This window comes from Neoarius graeffei, chromosome 14, assembly GCF_027579695.1.
Source record: "Neoarius graeffei isolate fNeoGra1 chromosome 14, fNeoGra1.pri, whole genome shotgun sequence".
In the NCBI taxonomy this organism is placed as follows: domain Eukaryota; kingdom Metazoa; phylum Chordata; class Actinopteri; order Siluriformes; family Ariidae; genus Neoarius; species Neoarius graeffei.
In genome coordinates this window covers 14,743,010-14,761,804 of record NC_083582.1, presented here as the reverse complement: position 1 = coordinate 14,761,804, position 18,795 = coordinate 14,743,010, and the positions used below count along the sequence as shown (strand labels likewise).

General features: G+C 40.2%; 2 protein-coding genes across 2 annotated transcripts in view; both read right to left on the bottom strand.

Annotated features, from left to right (window-relative positions):
- The window catches only part of mpp2b (MAGUK p55 scaffold protein 2b), a 137,606-nt gene extending 126,328 nt beyond the window's left edge, over positions 1–11,278 (bottom strand). Inside the window, exon 1 of the mRNA XM_060939340.1 lies at positions 11,146–11,278. The gene's annotated coding sequence lies outside the window, so the exon portion shown is untranslated. The remainder of the gene's footprint in view (positions 1–11,145) is intronic.
- Positions 11,279–14,515: 3,237 nt separating this feature from the next.
- pyyb (peptide YYb) lies at positions 14,516–17,389 on the bottom strand. The gene is made up of 3 exons (XM_060938759.1): positions 17,220–17,389; positions 14,773–14,850; positions 14,516–14,677 (listed from the first exon to the last, which is right to left on the bottom strand). Exons 1-3 carry the CDS (start codon positions 17,384–17,386, stop codon positions 14,653–14,655), a joined length of 270 nt encoding a protein of 89 aa, XP_060794742.1. The 5' UTR covers positions 17,387–17,389; the 3' UTR covers positions 14,516–14,652.
- Between the last annotated feature and the right edge of the window lie 1,406 nt (positions 17,390–18,795).

Below are 18,795 nucleotides of genomic sequence, written 5' to 3'. Positions count from 1 at the left end.
CGTGCCATGATACACTTCCACAAACGTGTCGTGAAGATCAGACTTTGATAGATCCCTGTTCTTTAAATAAACCAGGGTGCCCACTCACACCTGATTGTCATCCCATTGATTGAAAATACCTGACTCTAATTTCACCTTCAAATTAACTGCTAATCCTAGAGGTTCACATCTTTTTGCCACTCACAGATATGTAATATTGGATCATTTTCCTCAATAAATAAATGACCAAATATAATATTTTGTGTCAATTGTTTAACTGGGTTCTCTTTTTCTACTTTTAGGACTTGTGTGAAAATCTGATGATGTTTTAGGTCATATTTATGCAGAAATATAGAAAATTCTAAAGCATTCACAAACTTTCAAGCACCACTATATACTGTATGCCATGGTACTGGAAAGGAGGATTCATCCGTTAGTCGAACTTCGGATTCAGGAGGAACAGTGTGGTTTTCATCCTGGCCGTGGAACACTGGACCAGCTTTTTACCCTCTTAAGCATACTGGAGGGTTCATAGGAGTTTGCCCAACCAGTCCACATGTGCTTTGTGAACTTAGAAAAGGCATACAACCATGGGAGTCTTGTGATAGGTGCGCTGGGAGTATGGGGTATCGAGCGCATTGATACAGGCCATTAGGTCTTTGTATGAACGGAGCAAGAGCTTGGTTCGCATTGCCGGTAGTAAGTCAGACTTGTTCTCTTTCACATTGAAAGGAGCTAGTTGAGGTGGTTTGGCCAATTGTCCAGGATGCCTCCTGGCTGCCTCCCAGGGGAGGTATTTCAGGCCTGTCCAACCAGGAAGAGACCCCGAGGCAGACCCAGGGCATGTTGGAGGGATTATATTTCTTAGCTGTCATGGGAACACCTTGGCATCCCTTGAAGGATCTGGAGGAGGTGGCTGGGGAGAGGGAGGTTTGGGCATCACTTCGGAGACTGCTGCCCCCATGACCTGGATCAAATAAGTGGTAGTATGGATGGATGGATGGATGGATGGATGGATGGATGGATGGATGGATACTTGATGTGACTAAAAAAGTTTTACTTTTCATGACTAATAAAATAGCTCTAATTGATGTGATTAATGAAAAATGTTTACTAGGCAGGACTAATGAAAAACTTTACTTAACGTGACAAGTGAGAAAACTTTACTTGACGTCTCATCTCATCTCATTATCTCTAGCCGCTTTATCCTGTTCTACAGGGTCGCAGGCAAGCTGGAGCCTATCTCAGCTGACTATGGGCGAAAGGCGGGGTACACCCTGGACAAGTCGCCAGGTCATCACAGGGCTGACACATAGACACAGACAACCATTCACACTCACATTCACACCTACGGTCAATTTAGAGTCACCAGTTAACCTAACCTGCATGTCTTTGGACTGTGGGGGAAACCAGAGCACCCGGAGGAAACCCACGCGGACACGGGGAGAACATGCAAACTCCACACAGAAAGGCCCTCGTCAGCCACGGGGCTCGAACCCGGACCTTCTTGCTGTGAGGTGACAGCGCTAACCACTACACCACCGTGCCGCCTTTACTTGAAGTGATGAATGAAAAAACTTTACTTGATACAACTAATAAAAACTCTCTACTTGATGTGAGTAATAAAAATGTTCTACGTGACACAACTAATAAAACGCTCAAATAAAATGACAGAAGTCATTATAGTTGGTCATTCAGACTCCACAAGAACTGTAGATGGGCAATTCCATGTAAATGTCAACCTCACAGGAGATTCCAAATTTCAAACTAAACAAACTAAATAAATAAACAAATAAATAAATACATAAATAAATAAATATTTTGATCACCTAATATGTCACTGTCAGTCTTTCTTTCTTATAATGTAAAACCCAAGCTAAAATCAACTTTGATCATGTACAATTCTATATTATTGCCACAAGCCACAGAAATGTATGCTAAAATCCACAAAACAGCAAAACAATAGCCATCTTAAATATTATTTAAGAACTTTGATAGTTTTAGCTGATATTTAGAGAGTTTTTCAAAGGGTTATGGTGGTTAAATTGCTGATTTTCTAAACATATGCCATGTCTATTTCAGACGTGTCACATCCATAACGGAATTTCGTCACATCCATAACGCTGACTTTTCCTTCCGAAACTCTGCATGAAATACAAAATATTTTAAACAAAGATTTTTTAAAATTCACCTTGGACTCCTCTATCAAATGGATATCTCCATTTCGACATTAGGTTTACAATTTCACAGAGTTTGATAAAAATGTACAGTCACCCAAGAAAAGTGATACTTTTTCTGTCACATCCATAACGCATCTTTTATTGGCATTTTCTGGCATGCCCTAGATGTACTATGGGAATTGTTCTTGTTCTATCATTTCTCCAGGATGGTACAGCCTTAAAATATGCAACACCTGTTTAAATACTGGGAGACAATACAACATGCACTGGGTCATTTGTTGCCATTTTGAGTTCAAGTGTCACGTCCATAACGCTGGAATTGCTCAGATGACAAACTGGGGCCCCTGTCAAGTATTATACAAAATTAAAATAGATCTTTTCACTTAATGATCTGGAGATTGCTATTCACACTTTTATTCACTCTCAACTTGATTACTGCAGGTCCATCTACATGGGCCTCTCTCAGTCAACCCCGTCCCATCTTCAACTGGCCCAAAATGTAGCTGTTCGGCTTCTGACCAGCTCCAAATACAGGAATCACATCTCTCCTGTCTTGGACTTCCTTCACTGACTGCCAGTCAAGTACAGAATAAAGTTCAAGGGTTTGTTATTGGTTTTTAAATCTCTGCATGGCTTGGCACCGAGTTATATCTCTGACCTCACCTGTCTTCAAAATACCTTCAGACCCTTGACATCCTCTAATCAGTTACGGTTGTATGTCAGACTTGGAAGAAGTTCAAAGGTGAATGGGACTTTTCTGTTGCAGCTCCAAGATTGTGGAACAGCTTACAATATTTCATAGTCATCTCCAACCACAGACAAAAACATATCTAAAAACATATTTATTTTCCCAGGCATTTGAAGGTCTTTAAGATCTAGAGTATCAGGTCTTCTTTTTTTGTCCTGACTGTGGCTTTGCCTTTTTCTCCTTATTTCTCCTTTGATTTACTGCTGAAGTAGTATTTATAGTTGATGTCACGAATAAAAATGCTCTGGTTGAAGTCACTCATAAAAATGCAATAAAAAAATTCAGCTGGGCAACAGTTCAATATCACAAGGACAATTTAAAAAAAGTTTATATCCAAGTCTCACATTTCTTCAGTGTATATTAATCTCACCTGGATGCTGTATATCTGTTGCTACACTGCTGCTGGAATCATGAGGACTGTTCTGTGTTCATCCTAGGATGCTTATTCACAATATTCCCTTACTGAACATCCTCTCACACTCAGTACGGTTTGTCTTTAAACAAACGGCAGTACGGTGGTGCAGTGGTTATAGCACTGTCACCTCACAGCAAGAAGGTTCTGGGTCCAAACCTCACGGCCGACGGGGGCCTTTCTGTTGCCCTTTTTCCACCAAATCAGTTCCAGGGCTGGTTCGGGGCCAGTGCTTAGTTTGGAACCGGGTTTTCTGTTTCCACTGACAAAGAACTGGCTCTGGGGCCAGAAAAACCGGTTCCAGGCTAGCACCAGCTCTTTGCTGGGCCAGAGGAAAGAACCGCTTATGTCAGTGGGGGGGGCAGAGTTGTTAAGACCAACAACAATAGCAAGACTGCGAAAGGTCGCCATTTTTAAATAAGTGACGAGATACAGTGCCTTGCAAAAGTATTCATACCCCTTGAACATTTTCACATTTTTCCACCTTACAACCACGAACTTAAAAGTTTTTTATTGAGATTTTATGTGATAGACCAACACAGAGTAGCACATAATTGTGAAGTGAAAGGAAAATGATAAATGGTCTTCAAAATTTTAAACAAATAAAAATCTGAAAAATGTGATGTGCATTAGTATTCAGCCCCCCTGCGTCAATACTTTGTAGAGCCACCTTTTGCTGCAGTTACAGCTGCAAGTCTTTTGTGGTATGTCTCTACCAGCTTGCACATCTAGACACTGAAATTTTTGCCCATTCTTCTTTGCAAAATAGCTCAAGCTCAGCCAGATTGGATGGAGAGCATCTGTGAACAGCAATTTTCAAGTCTTGCCACAGATGCTCAATGGGATTTAGGTCTGGACTTTGACTGGGCCATTCTAACACATGAATTCTTCCACATGTTTGATCTAAACCATTCCATTGTAGCTCTGGCTGTATGTTTAGGGTCATTGTCTTGCTGGAAGGTGAATCTCCTTCCCAGTCTCAAGTCTTTTGCAGCCTCCAACAGGTTTTCTTCCAGGATTGCCCTGTATTTAGCTCCATCCATCTTCCCATCAACTCTGACCAGCTTCCCTGTCCCTGCTGAAGAAAAGCATCCCCATAGCATGATGCTGCCACCACCATGTTTCACAGTGGGGATGGTGTGTGCAGGGTGATGAGCAGTGTTAGTTTTCCACCACACATAGCGCTTTGCATTTAGGCCAAAAAGTTCAACTTTGGTCTCATCTGACCAAAGGACCTTCTTCCACATGTTTGCTGTGTCCCCTACATGGCTTCTTATGCCGGTCTTTCAACAATGGTTTTCTTCTTGCCACTCTTCCAAAAAGGCCAGATTTGTGGAGTGTACGACTTACAGTTGTCCTGTGCACAGATTCTCATACCTGAGCTGTGGATTTCTGCAGCTCCTCCAGAGTGATCATAGGCCTCTTGGCTGCTTCTCTGACCAGTGCTCTCCTTACTCGCTCTGTCAGTTTAGGTGGACGGCCATGTCTTGGTAGGTTTGCAGTTGTGCCATACTTTTTCCATTTTTGAATGATGGCTTGAACAGTGCTTCTTGAGATGTTCAGAGCTTGGGATATTTTTTTATAACCTAACCCTGCTTTAAACTTCTCCAGAACTTTATCCCTGACCTGTCTGGTGAGTTCTTTGGTCTTCATGATGCTGTTTGTTCTTCAGTGTTCTCTAACAAACCACTGAGACCTTCACAGAACAAGTGTATTTATGCTGAGAGTAAATTACACACAGTAGGACTCTATTAACTAATTAGATGACTTCTGAAGGTAATTGATTGCACTGCATTGTATTTAGAGGTATCAGAGTACAGGGGGCTGAATACTAATGCACACCACATTTTTCAGATTTTTATTTGTTTAAAATTTTGAAGATCATTTATCATTTTCGTTTCACTTCACAAGTATGTGCTACTCTGTGTTGGTCTATCACATAAAATCTCAATAAAAAACTTTTAAGTTCGTGGTTGTAAGGTGGAAAAATGTGAAAAAGTTCAAGGGGTATGAATACTTTTTCAAGGCACTGTATCATGGATGCAGTAAAGCAGTAGTCATCCATTATTGTTGTTGTTGTTGTTGCTTCTTCTTCTCCGTGTTGTTGTTGCTTCAATGTTCGTGCCAAGGTTTATGCAAACGCAGCGACGTAACTGACATATACAGTGACGTAATGACGTGGCTCCCCTTAGCACCCCAAGCTATGGAAAAGCAAACTGGTTCTTAGCTGGCTCGCAAGTTGAACGAGTTGTGAACCAGCACCAGCACTGGCCCCGAACCAGCCCTGGAACTGATTTGGTGGAAAAGGGGTAAGTGTGGAGTTTGCATGTTCTCTCCGTGTCTGCGTGGGTTTTCTCCAGGTGCTCCGGTTTCCCCCACAGTTCAAAGACATGCAGATTGGGTACAATTGGGCCATTGTAATTGGTGCAAACTGTAGTGGTTTCCCAGCCATAATGTATGTGTGTGTACATATATTATGGCTGGGAAACCACTACAGTTTGCACCAATTACAATGGTACAAAAAAATTTCATTAAACTTTACTCTTTTTCACATTTGAAGACCGTAATAATTAACAATCCTACTGTCTGGGGTGACCCAGAAGAAAAAGGATCCATTTTGAGTCTTCCTCATGTCTTCTCAGGGAGCTTTTCCTCACCAGTGTCACCTCTGGATTGTTCATCAGCAATCTAAACCTACATCTGGATGACTGGAGGCTGCTTTGTGATAATTTTTTGTTAAAAGCAAAGCACTATATGAATATAATTGTCTGACAGCTTCTGTATAGAAAATGATAGAAAACTGGCCTTTTCCTGACTTAATAGCTCATGTGCTGTTTACTCAGTGTTCTGTTAGGTAGCTAATTTAGGTAATTTAGTGTAGGTAATTTAGTAATTTAGGTAGGTAATTTAGGTAATTTAGTGTAGGCAAATTTACCTCACAAACAGTAAACCAGAAATTTCTGACATCCTACAAGGAATTGAATATGAGTCTGGTACATTATGTTCCTAACAGAAAACTGGTATGAATTTAATCTTTTTTTGTGAATATAACTAATACATACAGGACACTTTTTCGATGGAATAAAAACATGCATTTTATTCCCTTATTGTGGATTTCATTCATTTGGTTTGATAACATGCATTTTTTTTTCGCGGTGCGGTTTCCATCAAATCCTGCGCTCTGATTGGCTGGCAAGCAGGTCCGTATCTACAGTACAGACCCCGGTTATGGACTTCTGGCGACTCGCTCGTTCACAACAACAAACATAGTAGCATTTTTTGTCAACATTTATCTTTTTTTTTATAAGATTATCAAAAATCTTATAATTTTTTGCCAGCATTTCTCAGGAGAATAGCATTAATTTTACATCATGGATAAAGATAATGACAGTGTTCACAGCAAAAGCGAGTTTTACTACCCTAAGGAAGAAGAAATAAAAGAAAACATTTCAGGAGAAAGCTAAAAACCTCTAACTTGCAAACGCCAAGCAAAAACATGGCTGAATCCTGAATGACTCAATTTTGTATCAATAGGGGACTACATAGGCGGCAAAATGTAGTTTTTTTCCTGCCATGGAAGCGCATTTGTATCTCATCTCATCTCATTATCTCTAGCCGCTTTATCCTTCTACAGGGTCGCAGGCAAGCTGGAGCCTATCCCAGCTGACTACGGGCGAAAGGCGGGGTACACCCTGGACAAGTCGCCAGGTCATCACAGGGCTGACACATAGACACAGACAACCATTCACACTCACACCTACGGTCAATTTAGAGTCACCAGTTAACCTAACCTGCATGTCTTTGGACTGTGGGGGAAACCGGAGCACCCGGAGGAAACCCACACGGACACGGGGAGAACATGCAAACTCCGCACAGAAAGGCCCTCGCCGGCCCCGGGGCTCGAACCCAGGACCTTCTTGCTGTGAGGCGACAGTGCTAACCACTACACCACCGTGTCGCCCGTGCATTTGTATACCGAAGAGAAAGCAATTTGCATTACAGCCGTGAATGAGGATTCAAAATGGCGCCTCGGCTCGGTTTTCCCGTTTGGGCGCTCTCGTTTTCTGTTAGAATTTGGTAAAGAAAAAAATAAATATATTATTTACCAGCTTAAGGTCGGTCCGTATGGTGAAATACTGTGACCTCGGCCCAAAGGGCCTCGGTCAGTACTTTCAAGACCTTAGTCACGGTATTTCACAATACGGACCTCCTGGTAAATAATATATAATAATATATTGTTAGCGTATCGCTTATCCGACATGTATTATGTCACTCTACCCAATGGAGAAAGAGTGCTGAATATGGTTTAAGATATTGCATGGTTGTCAAGACAACATGACGTCACACGTCAGAGCTGATACAAATATTCAATTAGAAAGTTTTCTGCTGCGCATGTACAGAAGTATTTCTTTGTTGCCGGCGGCGCCCGCAGTAAACTGTCACAGTGAATTGAAAATGCCATAAGATACGTATTACATGTAAAACTTCCACACTAGCAAGGGACTGTGACAATTTGTAAACAAACTTTTGGTAAAATTTATAATTGTTCCATCAAATATGTATGTCTCATCTCATCTCATTATCTCTAGCCGCTTTATCATGTTCGACAGGGTCGCAGGCAAGCTGGAGCCTATCCCAGCTGACTACGGGCAAAAGGCGGGGTACACCCTGGACAAGTCGCCAGGTCATCACAGGGCTGTCACATAGACACAGACAACCATTCACACTCACATTCACACCTATGGTCAATTTAGAGTCACCAGTTAACCTAACCTGCATGTCTTTGGACTGTGGGGGAAACCGGAGCACCCGGAGGAAACCCACGCGGACACGGGGAGAACATGCAAACTCCGCACAGAAAGGCCCTCGCCGGCCATGAGGCTCGAACCCGGACCTTCTTGCTGTGAGGTGACAGCGCTAACCACTACACCACCGTGCCGCCCTCAAATATATATGTATAATAATAATAATAATAATAATATCAGATGGCTTTTTTGTGGTATATCAGCTATATTCCATTCAGCTAGCATGATATTGAACTCGTCTTCGACTCGTTCAATATCATGCTAGCTGAATGGAATACACCTGAAATACCACTCAACGCCAGCCAGGCTTGTACAACCCCGATTCCAAAGAAGTTGGGACAAAGTACAAACTGTAAATAAAAACAGAATGCAATAATTTACAAATCTCAAAAACTGATATTGTATTCACAATAGAACATAGACAACATATCAAATGCCGAAAGTGAGACATTTTGAAATTTCATGCCAAATATTGGCTCATTTGAAATTTCATGACAGCAACACATCTCAAAAAAGTTGGGACAGGGGCAATAAGAGGCTGGAAAAGTTAAAGGTACAAAAAAGGAACAGCTGGAGGACCAAATTGCAACTCATTAGGTCAATTGGCAATAGGTCATTAACATGACTGGGTATAAAAAGAGCATCTTGGAGTGGCAGCGGCTCTCAGAAGTAAAGATGGGAAGAGGATCACCAATCCACCTAATTCTGCACCGACAAATAGTGCAGCAATATCAGAAAGGAGTTCGACAGTGTAAAATTGCAAAGAGTTTGAACATATCATCATCTACAGTGCATAATATCATCAAAAGATTCAGAGAATCTGTAAGAATCTCTGTGCGTAAGGGTCAAGGCCGGAAAACCATACTGGGTGCCCGTGATCTTCGGGCCCTTAGACAGCACTGCATCACATACAGGCATGCTTCTGTATTGGAAATCACAAAATGGGCCCAGGAATATTTCCAGAGAACATTATCTGTGAACACAATTCACCGTGCCATCCGCCGTTGCCAGCTAAAAGTCTATAGTTCAAAGAAGAAGCCGTATCTAAACATGATCCAGAAGCGCATACGTCTTCTCTGGGCCAAGGCTCATTTAAAATGGACTGTGGCAAAGTGGAAAACTGTTCTGTGGTCAGACGAATCAAAGTTTGAAGTTCTTTATGGAAATCAGGGATGCTGTGTCATTCGGACTAAAGAGGAGAAGGACGACCCAAGTTGTTATCAGCGCTCAGTTCAGAAGCCTGCATCTCTGATGGTATGGGCTTGCATTAGTGCGTGTGGCATGGGCAGCTTACACATCTGGAAAGACACCATCAATGCTGAAAGGTATATCCAGGTTCTAGAGCAACATGTGCTCCCATCCAGACGACGTCTCTTTCAGGGAAGACCTTGCATTTTCCAACATGACAATGCCAAACCACATACTGCATCAATTACAGCATCATGGCTGCGTAGAAGAAGGGTCCGGGTACTGAACTGGCCAGCCTGCAGTCCAGATCTTTCACCCGTAGAAAACATTTGGCGCATCATAAAACGGAAGATACGACAAAAAGACCTAAGACAGCTGAGCAACTAGAATCCTACATTAGACAAGAATGGGTTAACATTCCTATCCCTAAACTTGAGCAACTTGTCTCCTCAGTCCCCAGACGTTTAGAGACTGTTGTAAAGAGAAAAGGGGATGTCTCACAGTGGCAAACATGGCCTTGTCCCAACTTTTTTGAGATGTGTTGTTGTCATGAAATTTAAAATCACCTAATTTTTCTCTTTAAATGATACATTTTCTCAGTTTAAACATTTGATATGTCATCTATGTTCTATTCTGAATAAAATATGGAATTTTGAAACTTCCACATCATTGCATTCCGTTTTTATTTACAATTTGTACTTTGTCCCAACTTTTTTTGGAATCGGGGTTGTAGTACTCGAGTCCGACTCGTGCCCTAATTTTAAGGACTCGTGACTTGACTTGGACTTGAGCACTGATGACTCAGACTTGGACTCGTGCATTAACTGCATTCGGACTCATAAACTTGTAAATCTAACAGGGACTCAGATTTCTTTATTTTTTGTAACATGCCATAATAATTTGGCATATTTATAGCAACATTAACTGGTATACTAATTTTGTGCAAGAAAATGCACATTCACCTGTTCATACGTCACGTCCAGGAACAAACTAATGTTAATGGCACTAAAATGCCTGGAGAGAATGCACTGCTATGTGTTCCATATGTAGAAGAACTATCGAGGACATTTCAATCGTCATTTGGCAAGACTCCACCCAGAGAAAACTGTAGGTCGTAAAAGAGAGCAACTGGACTTGCTCTCTTTTACCACCCACAGTTTACTATGACCTGGATGACTGAGAATCTTCACAGACATCCACCCAGAGAAGGACGTGACACGCTATGTTCCTTGCTCTGTTGATAGGTGGGCGGGGCTTGCTTGCTGTTGCTGACCGATGAACTAGCTAGTATTTACCCTGTTGATAGTGGGCGGGGCTTGCTGAGCGATGAACAAGCTTTTTTATCTGTAGCCTGTTAACTAAAATGGGGCAGTCGAGCAGTAACGTTAGTCCAACACAGTAGCAGAGACGCTTTCACATAAAGGCAGCAACAGCCACCGTCAAACGGAGTTCTCTTGTTTTCGGACTCCAAATTTTCTTTAATGACCTGGACTTGATTCGAACTTGAACATATGAAACTGAATAAATAATTAGCAGAGTGACGCTCTAGCTGCTAGCGCCATACACCGCCAACGGGTTCTGTGATCGCCTAGACAACAGGCCACGCCCCCTGACAACCACAGCTCCGTCCCTAACCACATAACTACCGTGTATGTCCTATGATCTATTGCAGAGTGCTATTTATTCATGTGGTTTGGGACGCAGCCGTGGTTACTGAAATACGCATGTCGGTGACGTATTCATTAACCCTGCTGCCATGATTAGAGATCTAATAACCAGGCATTTTATCATGATAAAGCCTCTCCATGTCGTACATCAAGGCGCGTGACCTACCTGTACTGCTGCTATTGTCCAGTGTGAGATTATGTAGGCTGAGCTGTCAGATTGGAGACTGCTTTTCACACAACCTCTCCCTGAGAAACCTTCCTAAGGAGTAAAATAAAACTGTAAATACTCTAAGAGTCCGAGGTTAACAGAAAAAAAAAAGAATGATGCTCCAATCAGGTCCCACTGAATCCGCGGTGATCCATTTGGTCAGCATGCTGCTGGGCTCTTAAAGTGGAAATGCACTGAGCGGTGGGGTCCACCCGCGCCACTTCTGCAGCCTTCAGCGTCACGATTACGTGTGTTTCTGTTTTAAGCAACACTACTGACTGCATAGACTAGCCCGCAGTTTATAGTGTACAGTTTAATTGAATTGTATTAATGCATTTGTTTTAGTTTCAAAATAGGCTAGTGTTATTAGAATCGCGTTTCTACTCTCAGACCCATTTAAGCATCTGAAATAAAATCACTGTTGACAATTCCAGGATATTTTCCTGAATAGTTTGCAATTAATCATTGTGTCCTAAGTACATGAATTGTATACATCAGTCAGAGGTCAAGAGACCGCCATAAACCACAAGAGCATGCTGTTATAGGAAAATAATGAACACTGGATGGTGTGATGAAGCCCAGTTAGCACTACCACTTAGGAGTTGAGTATTTTCCGACAACAGCACGTTCTGAAGTGTTTTATTCCTCATACCAGAGCAATGTGCCAAAGTTAATGTTGTGGAACATCTGCAAAGCAAGTTCGTTCCTGTTATCACTATAGCAAGCTCTCTCACCATCACCATGTGTTGCCTTGTCAAGTTCCTGAGAAACCAAATACAAACAGAGAAACTCCTCTGAAAAGACACACTCAGAAAATAAAGCCCATTATTGTATCTTTGGGGTATACCGGCTCTAAGGTACTTATTTGTGCGGCACGGTGGTGTAGTGGTTAGCGCTGTCGCCTCACAGCAAGAAGGTCCGGGTTCAAGCCCCATAGCCGACGAGGGCCTTTCTGTGCGGAGTTTGCATGTTCTCCCTGTGTCCGCGTGGGTTTCCTCCGGGTGCTCCGGTTTCCCCCACAGTCCAAAGACATGCAGGTTAGGTTAACTGGTGACTCTAAATTGACCATAGGTGTGAATGTGAGTGTGAATGGTTGTCTGTGTCTATGTGTCAGCCCTGTGATGACCTGGTGACTTGTCCAGGGTGTACCCCGCCTTTCGCCCGTAGTCAGCTGGGATAGGCTCCAGCTTGCCTGCGACCCTGCAGAACAGGATAAAGCGGCTAGAGATAATGAGACGAGATGAGACTTATTTGTGCCCTTTATATGCTGCTTGGGAATATACGTGTACCTTTTTGGCCCTAAAAAGGTACACAATTACCTTGATGTCCAATAATGAGCCCTAGGGGGTATGTTAGTGTAGATTGGACCTTGGGGGACAGAAATGGACTCCTCCTGTACCCTTATTTCTGACAGTGTATTGTTTAAAAAAAAAAAAAACACCTGATATTGGAGACTCCTTCCATGAATATTAAATAAACGACTCCTTACGGAAAACTTGACTATATCAGCGATCACACATTTTTAGTCTGTTTGTTATATGGAGTGTTTAATGTATGTACAAGTCCCTGGGAATGAGCAGTTACTACAGAAATTATCACAAGCAGATTAACAAGATTCATATAAAGCTGAGATTTGAAGGTGTATTCATGTCAGAGCTGCTGTTATATAAAATTAATCAACACTTCTGTCAAATCAGAATCCAAAACTGCACAAGATATTAACCACATTAAACACACATCATGGGTTACTAATTAAACTTTTTTTTTTTTGAAAACAGTGTAATATCAGTTCATGGAAAACTGAACTGATTCATGATTGATCTACATCACTTCTGAATTAAAACCACTGTTACTTAGTACACTTGTCCATTTCAATAGATTTGTTATTTGCAGTGTTTATTTTGAAATGGAAACAGTATTCACTCACCAGGTAGAAAACTGATGTTGGCTCAGTGTTAGCTATTCGGTTGGGTGCCAGTGTTGGCCCAATGTTTGGCCAACAAACATTCAGTCATGTTTAAATCCACCATACCAACACTAACTCAGTATAATTTTATCCACTGGGTCGGTGTTGGACCAATGGCCACCTTTAACTCTACCTTACCCAACAACAGGGTTATGAAATGTATTATTTGCCAACAAAACCATCCAAAATACACATTGGGCCAATGCCAAATACCTACCCAGGTAGCAATTTTTTATGCTACATTTGTGTACATTGATAACACTTAGTGAACATTAACTGTTGTTTTTATTTATACATATTAACAAACTAATGTATGTATGTATGTATGTATGTATGTATGTGTGTGTGTGTGTGTGTGGGGGGGGGGGGGGGGGGGTGTCACTATCCAGCACTTAAATAATTACCATGTAAATTAATTGTGACTGAAAGTAAATTACAATTAAACATCATAAATGTTTGTTTACAAGTATTAATCTGGTATAATTTATCATGAAGGGGTCTTATTTGGTAACTAGGTCATGGCTAATTTCAGGACATTTTATGCTAGCTAATCAGAAGATTCAGTTAGCTGGAATGCTAGCATGACCTGTGGAAATGTGAAATTAAAACCTTAGTTTAGTTAGCAGTCTTTGCTAAGTGTCATAACAGGGTAACTTTTGTCATACTGAGTCTTTTGTAAGTAATTTATCGACATATTGGAGGAAAATGTTGATATTTCTGACAGTTTTGTCTTAATTCTAGCATCTTTATTCAAAGCATACTAGCAAGCTAAACTATAATCTTTAGTGAGTAGCTAGTTTGTGCTCAATGTCCATGTTTCTTAGTTGCTTAGCAAGTGTTCAACACACAAAGAGCCCCAAATCATCAAAATTGTTTGTCGCGAATAGCGTCTAATACTTAGAACTAGTTGTTTGGCAAGAAAATTGGCACACAGAACAGAACTTGAACTGGGGCTGTACATAAACAGTTCGTTAAATCCCCATTAAAATTTGAAACAAAGGGAAATTAGTGGTTAAAACTGGCTATAATACTGCCATCTAGGGGCAAGAGTGTGCAATAGCACACCGAGTAGTCAGGAAAGCTTTCTCCAAGTCTTTCACGTTCATTTATTGCTCTGAGCTCAAGCTACTGAGAATCTTACATGGAATACATGACCTCATTTGATTTATTTAGACGAGCCATGTGACATCCTACAAAGCATGTGCGCTCAAAAGACCTGTACAAAATGAAAAGTAGTAGTCAAAGCACATTACCATTTAGTCATTCTTTATTCTTCGCAATTGGGTGAGTAACAAATTATTTACAATTGTCGCTTCACAGAAAACTTTAAAACGAAGAGAAACAGACAGAGATTCAGAGAGAGAGAGAGAGAGAGAGAGATGTGCCAATATTTTGATGCTGCTTTGGCTGTTTGGTATACCCTCCAGAGATGGAGGAGAGGAAAAGGGATGAAGAAGGATGGAGAGAGGACAAATGAGAAGTGCAGGAATGCAGTGAGACTACCAGGCCAAGCCATCATCCATTCTGGAAGAAACACAATGCAGTGTGAGAGTCAGACTCTGTGTGTGACACTAATAATCAGATCACATGAATAGAAACGTCCATCATCTGTCCCTCACCGTGGCCTGATGTCCTGTTCATCACCACCGAAGAGCAGCTCAGCCATCTCTACCTCTGGAGAGGATCTCTTTCCATATCTGAGAGAGAATATGAAGGAAAGGATATGAGAATGAGACGATATTAAGAGCAAGAGAGTAAGGGGGAGGGATATAGAGAAAGAAAGAGTATAAAATGCAAATAAATGTGACAAACCCACTTAATAGCTTCCCGAAGTAAGAACTGTGTGAAGGATGGTGAATGAGGCTGAAGTCATCCTTTTAAATGTTTTAGTCTTACTGTGCTTATACATGTTATATACACACCTCACAGTGCTGTTGAAATCTGGATTTTGATTGGTCAAGACAAGAAGGTGTTGATTTATTTTCTATAAAAGCACCTCTGCCAGCAGCACAGCTGCAAATCACAGGTATATGGGTCTGTCTCAGAAACTGGGTACTGTGGGGGTACCCTACTAAATATACTCACAGTCAATAAACTATACAGTTTTGAATGGTAATGTTGGTTTTAATTTGAAATAAAATGATGAAAGAAATAACACAGATAAAACTAAATATTTGATGTGAATATTCAGAATTTGGCAAAAATTCTGCAAATTTGTGGAAAAATGGCGGCTTGATCTGGGACATGATAAATGGTCGACTACATCGCATTCCCTTAAAAAGGTTGTAGTCCACTGAAAAGTCTACAGTTATCACTGATTGTATTTTAAGTTGTAACTTTATACACCTAAGGATTGGTGCGCTCACAGAATAATCATAACCGTAATAAAACATCATGCAAAATATTTGATCACCGTTGTAACTCCATTTTCCGCAAACCCAAAACCAATACGATCGTGTGTTTTGATCTAAATGGAAAGCCTCAGGGTCAAAGTCACTAACTCACCAAAAGTAGTAACTTAAAATCACTACGCCATATAAAAATTTAGTTATAAATCCATGATTTTGTTTTTTAAAATGAAAGCTGAAAGTTAGGTATAGAATATGTTTCTTACAGAATATGTTACGATGGTAGCTGGTCTTGTATGAATTTCTGAGCTATAAAATGAGTTGTGTTCTATTTTTTTTACCGTAGCGTATTATTTGTGTGCGGGGAAGGACACACATTAACAATTTGCATGTGTAGAATGGAATTTTCCACTCCAACAGTTAGAAGTTGATCGTGCTTCCATTTGCGGTCTTTCTGTTACGCGGGTGATCTGTTCGGACGTCATCACTGAAAAGGTGAGTTTTGACAGTTTTATTTTGTTTTAGTCTTGCAGTATAAGGCAATAGAATGTTTCTTTTTCATCTTACTTTCATATTTCATAGTGTTTGTGTATTTTTGGCCAATATTTTGCAACCATGGTTAATTTAGATCGAACTTTTGATATAATCTACGGCCGGTCATTTTGCCCCGCCCCCGGCTAGTGCTCTGTCCTGTGCGGTAGTGATGTCCCGTTGCTCGCATGCCACAGCAGAGACCCGCGCGACCTTCAGCCGGTACAGTCGCTGTTCTTTTACCACCGCCATTATTCTCATCTTTCCAGTGTGTTCTTGATTTTTCCATTGTGTCCTATTTCGCCATATCAAATACACAAAATGCATCATATTATTCATATTTAAGTGAATAATCAATTCAGTCATCATAACTTGGCATTTTTAACCCAAGCAATCAAAAAGAGGAAATTTATTCAATATTTTCACTCATCTGTGAAGGAGAGGCTTTAATTCTTCATGATGTAGTTATTTTATATGTAAATCAATTTTACAAAAACATTTGAATTGTAATCAAAAAAAATTTCCACAGTGGAGGCCAGATAAAGCAAGATACTATCTTTATTCTTATTAAACATGACAAAAGAAACATTGAGTGTTCGGTAAATGCAAAAAAAAAAATTTAAATTAGAAAATTTATTTTTTGACCATAATGTCCCAAATGAGAGACCAGTTTCTGAGACGACCCATAGATCAATGCACTCATTCATATACATCACTGTTTCTATAGTAACAGCTCATTCACAGGGACACTGATATGGTGAAGCTTTCTGTAAAAGCAAATGTGCAACACTTCAGCAACATTTACAGAAGGAGTCTCCAGGTCTCCAGGGTCAGCGCTTTGTAAAATCACAGGTAAAGCTTATACATTATAACTGCTATAGCGTAAGCGAGAACAGGAACTAAATGTTTCAATGGACGTTCCACAAAATAGATTTTAAAAAAAGTATGATACATCATTCTTTAGTGAATGAAAAATTTTAAATGTTGCAAACTTGCTGTAGTGTATAATGGATACAACTCTCAGGGATGTAATCATATGACAAAATAAGGAATTTGTTCGAGATCCAGCTGTTGCAGCATTGCTCTGGCAGAATGGATGTGACCCAAATCTTGGCAAAATGTATTTTGCTGATTGGGTGATGAATATAAACCTGTAGATAATGCATAATAATGGTGTAGCTGCTCACCTCTGCCTAGTGATCAAGTTGATGTAGTGGCGCAGTGCTGTGTGGTACTTGGCCAGCTCCTCGGGTCCCGCATCTCCTGCTGGAGGTTCAGGTTTGGGTGGGTATGCGTCTGCCACACACACCAGGATACACAGCACTATGGCTATGGGCGCCAACCAAGACTTCATCGTATCGGCTGAGTCTGAGAGGGACAGAGGGAGATGATAATGAAGTCAATCATAGAGAGGAAATGAGTGTGTGGAAGAAATTAGTGAGTATAGTCACAACTAGCATGCTAAAGTCACTTGCACAGGGGTTAATTAACAACTAGCATATTTTAAAATATCTGTTTGAGATGGTTAAATTAATTTTTTTTTAAATGCTGAACTCACATCTACAGTGCCAACTTAACATGAGAGGTGTTCATTCATTTTACTCTGTCAATAATTGTGAATCTTTTAAGATTTCTGCAAAACGTCTGGTTTTTTTTTTTTTTTTAAGTGTTTACACAGGAAAAATTTTCAGAAAGGATCCAATTTGTCAATGAAAACTCATTCGTCAGTAATCCCATCACAAACTTAATCTGGTTTTTAAAAAAATGCCAATGAGCCAACTGGAAGCAAAAAGTGTCAGCTCTCATTGGTGAGGTGTGTCAAATGATAAAACAGTTTTAAAGAAACAAGATTGTGTTCGCCAAACACTTTTTTTTAATTATTCCATTATCATAGTGATAATAAGGACAATTTTATAATGATGTAACTAAAAACATTACACATTATTACATTTACAAATGACTTGTGCATAGTATGGGGAATTACATGGCTATTAGTTAGGGATCAAGTTTTAACTCAGAAGTTGGTAAGATAACAGTTAAGAGGTCAAAAGTTAAAAGTCCTTTTAAAAATAAAAAGCCTATTTAAATATAAAGGTACTTCACCCAAAAATTCTATATATTTTTTGGATATTTATTACAACTTTTCTGACCTTTTTGAAAATTGCTGTGAAACTCGAGACATAATTTACCCTTTTGGATTATTGTGCTTTACATTCAACACAATCAATTCTAGTGACCAGTTAATTACTCTTTTAATTACTATAATAACTAATGAACACAATGACTTTTTTAGTAGCGTAATGATGCTATGTTAATTGGCCACAGTCACATTTATTATTATTATTATTATTATTATTATTATTATTATTAATAATCCAAGTTTCTGATCCCTTTAAAACTCATCTGTCCTGAAGACTGTCAAAAAAGTTACAGCTTTACCACTGAGACCGGAGACTCCTTCCATAAATATTAATTTTTTATATTATTTGCCAGAGAAAAATAATCAAAAGCCAGGAAACACTAAAAGAAGCAAGTAGAATTTTTTTTTAAAAGCCAGTTCTGTAGGACATTTAGAAATGACCTGAACTGATGAAACCCATAACCTTATCAAGAAGTTATGTGACAGAAAGCAGATGAAGAAGAATAAAGACAATCACTCACTGTGTAGTGGATGTTGAGGGTCGAAGTAAAGGTGCAGCTCAAACGTTGCTGTCGTTTCTCCTGCTGCGTCTAATGCTGCTGCTTATATACAGGCAGTGAGGG

Excerpts from the sequence above, each read along its gene's own strand:
- pyyb (XM_060938759.1), bottom strand. The coding sequence starts at position 17,386 with ATGAAGTCTTGGTTGGCGCCCATAGCCATAGTGCTGTGTATCCTGGTG. Across the intron at positions 14,851-17,219 it reads AACTTGATCACTAGGCAGAG|ATATGGAAAGAGATCCTCTC; the intron begins GTGAGCAGCTAC and ends ATTCTCTCTCAG. Across the intron at positions 14,678-14,772 it reads GAACAGGACATCAGGCCACG|AATGGATGATGGCTTGGCCT; the intron begins GTGAGGGACAGA and ends TGTTTCTTCCAG.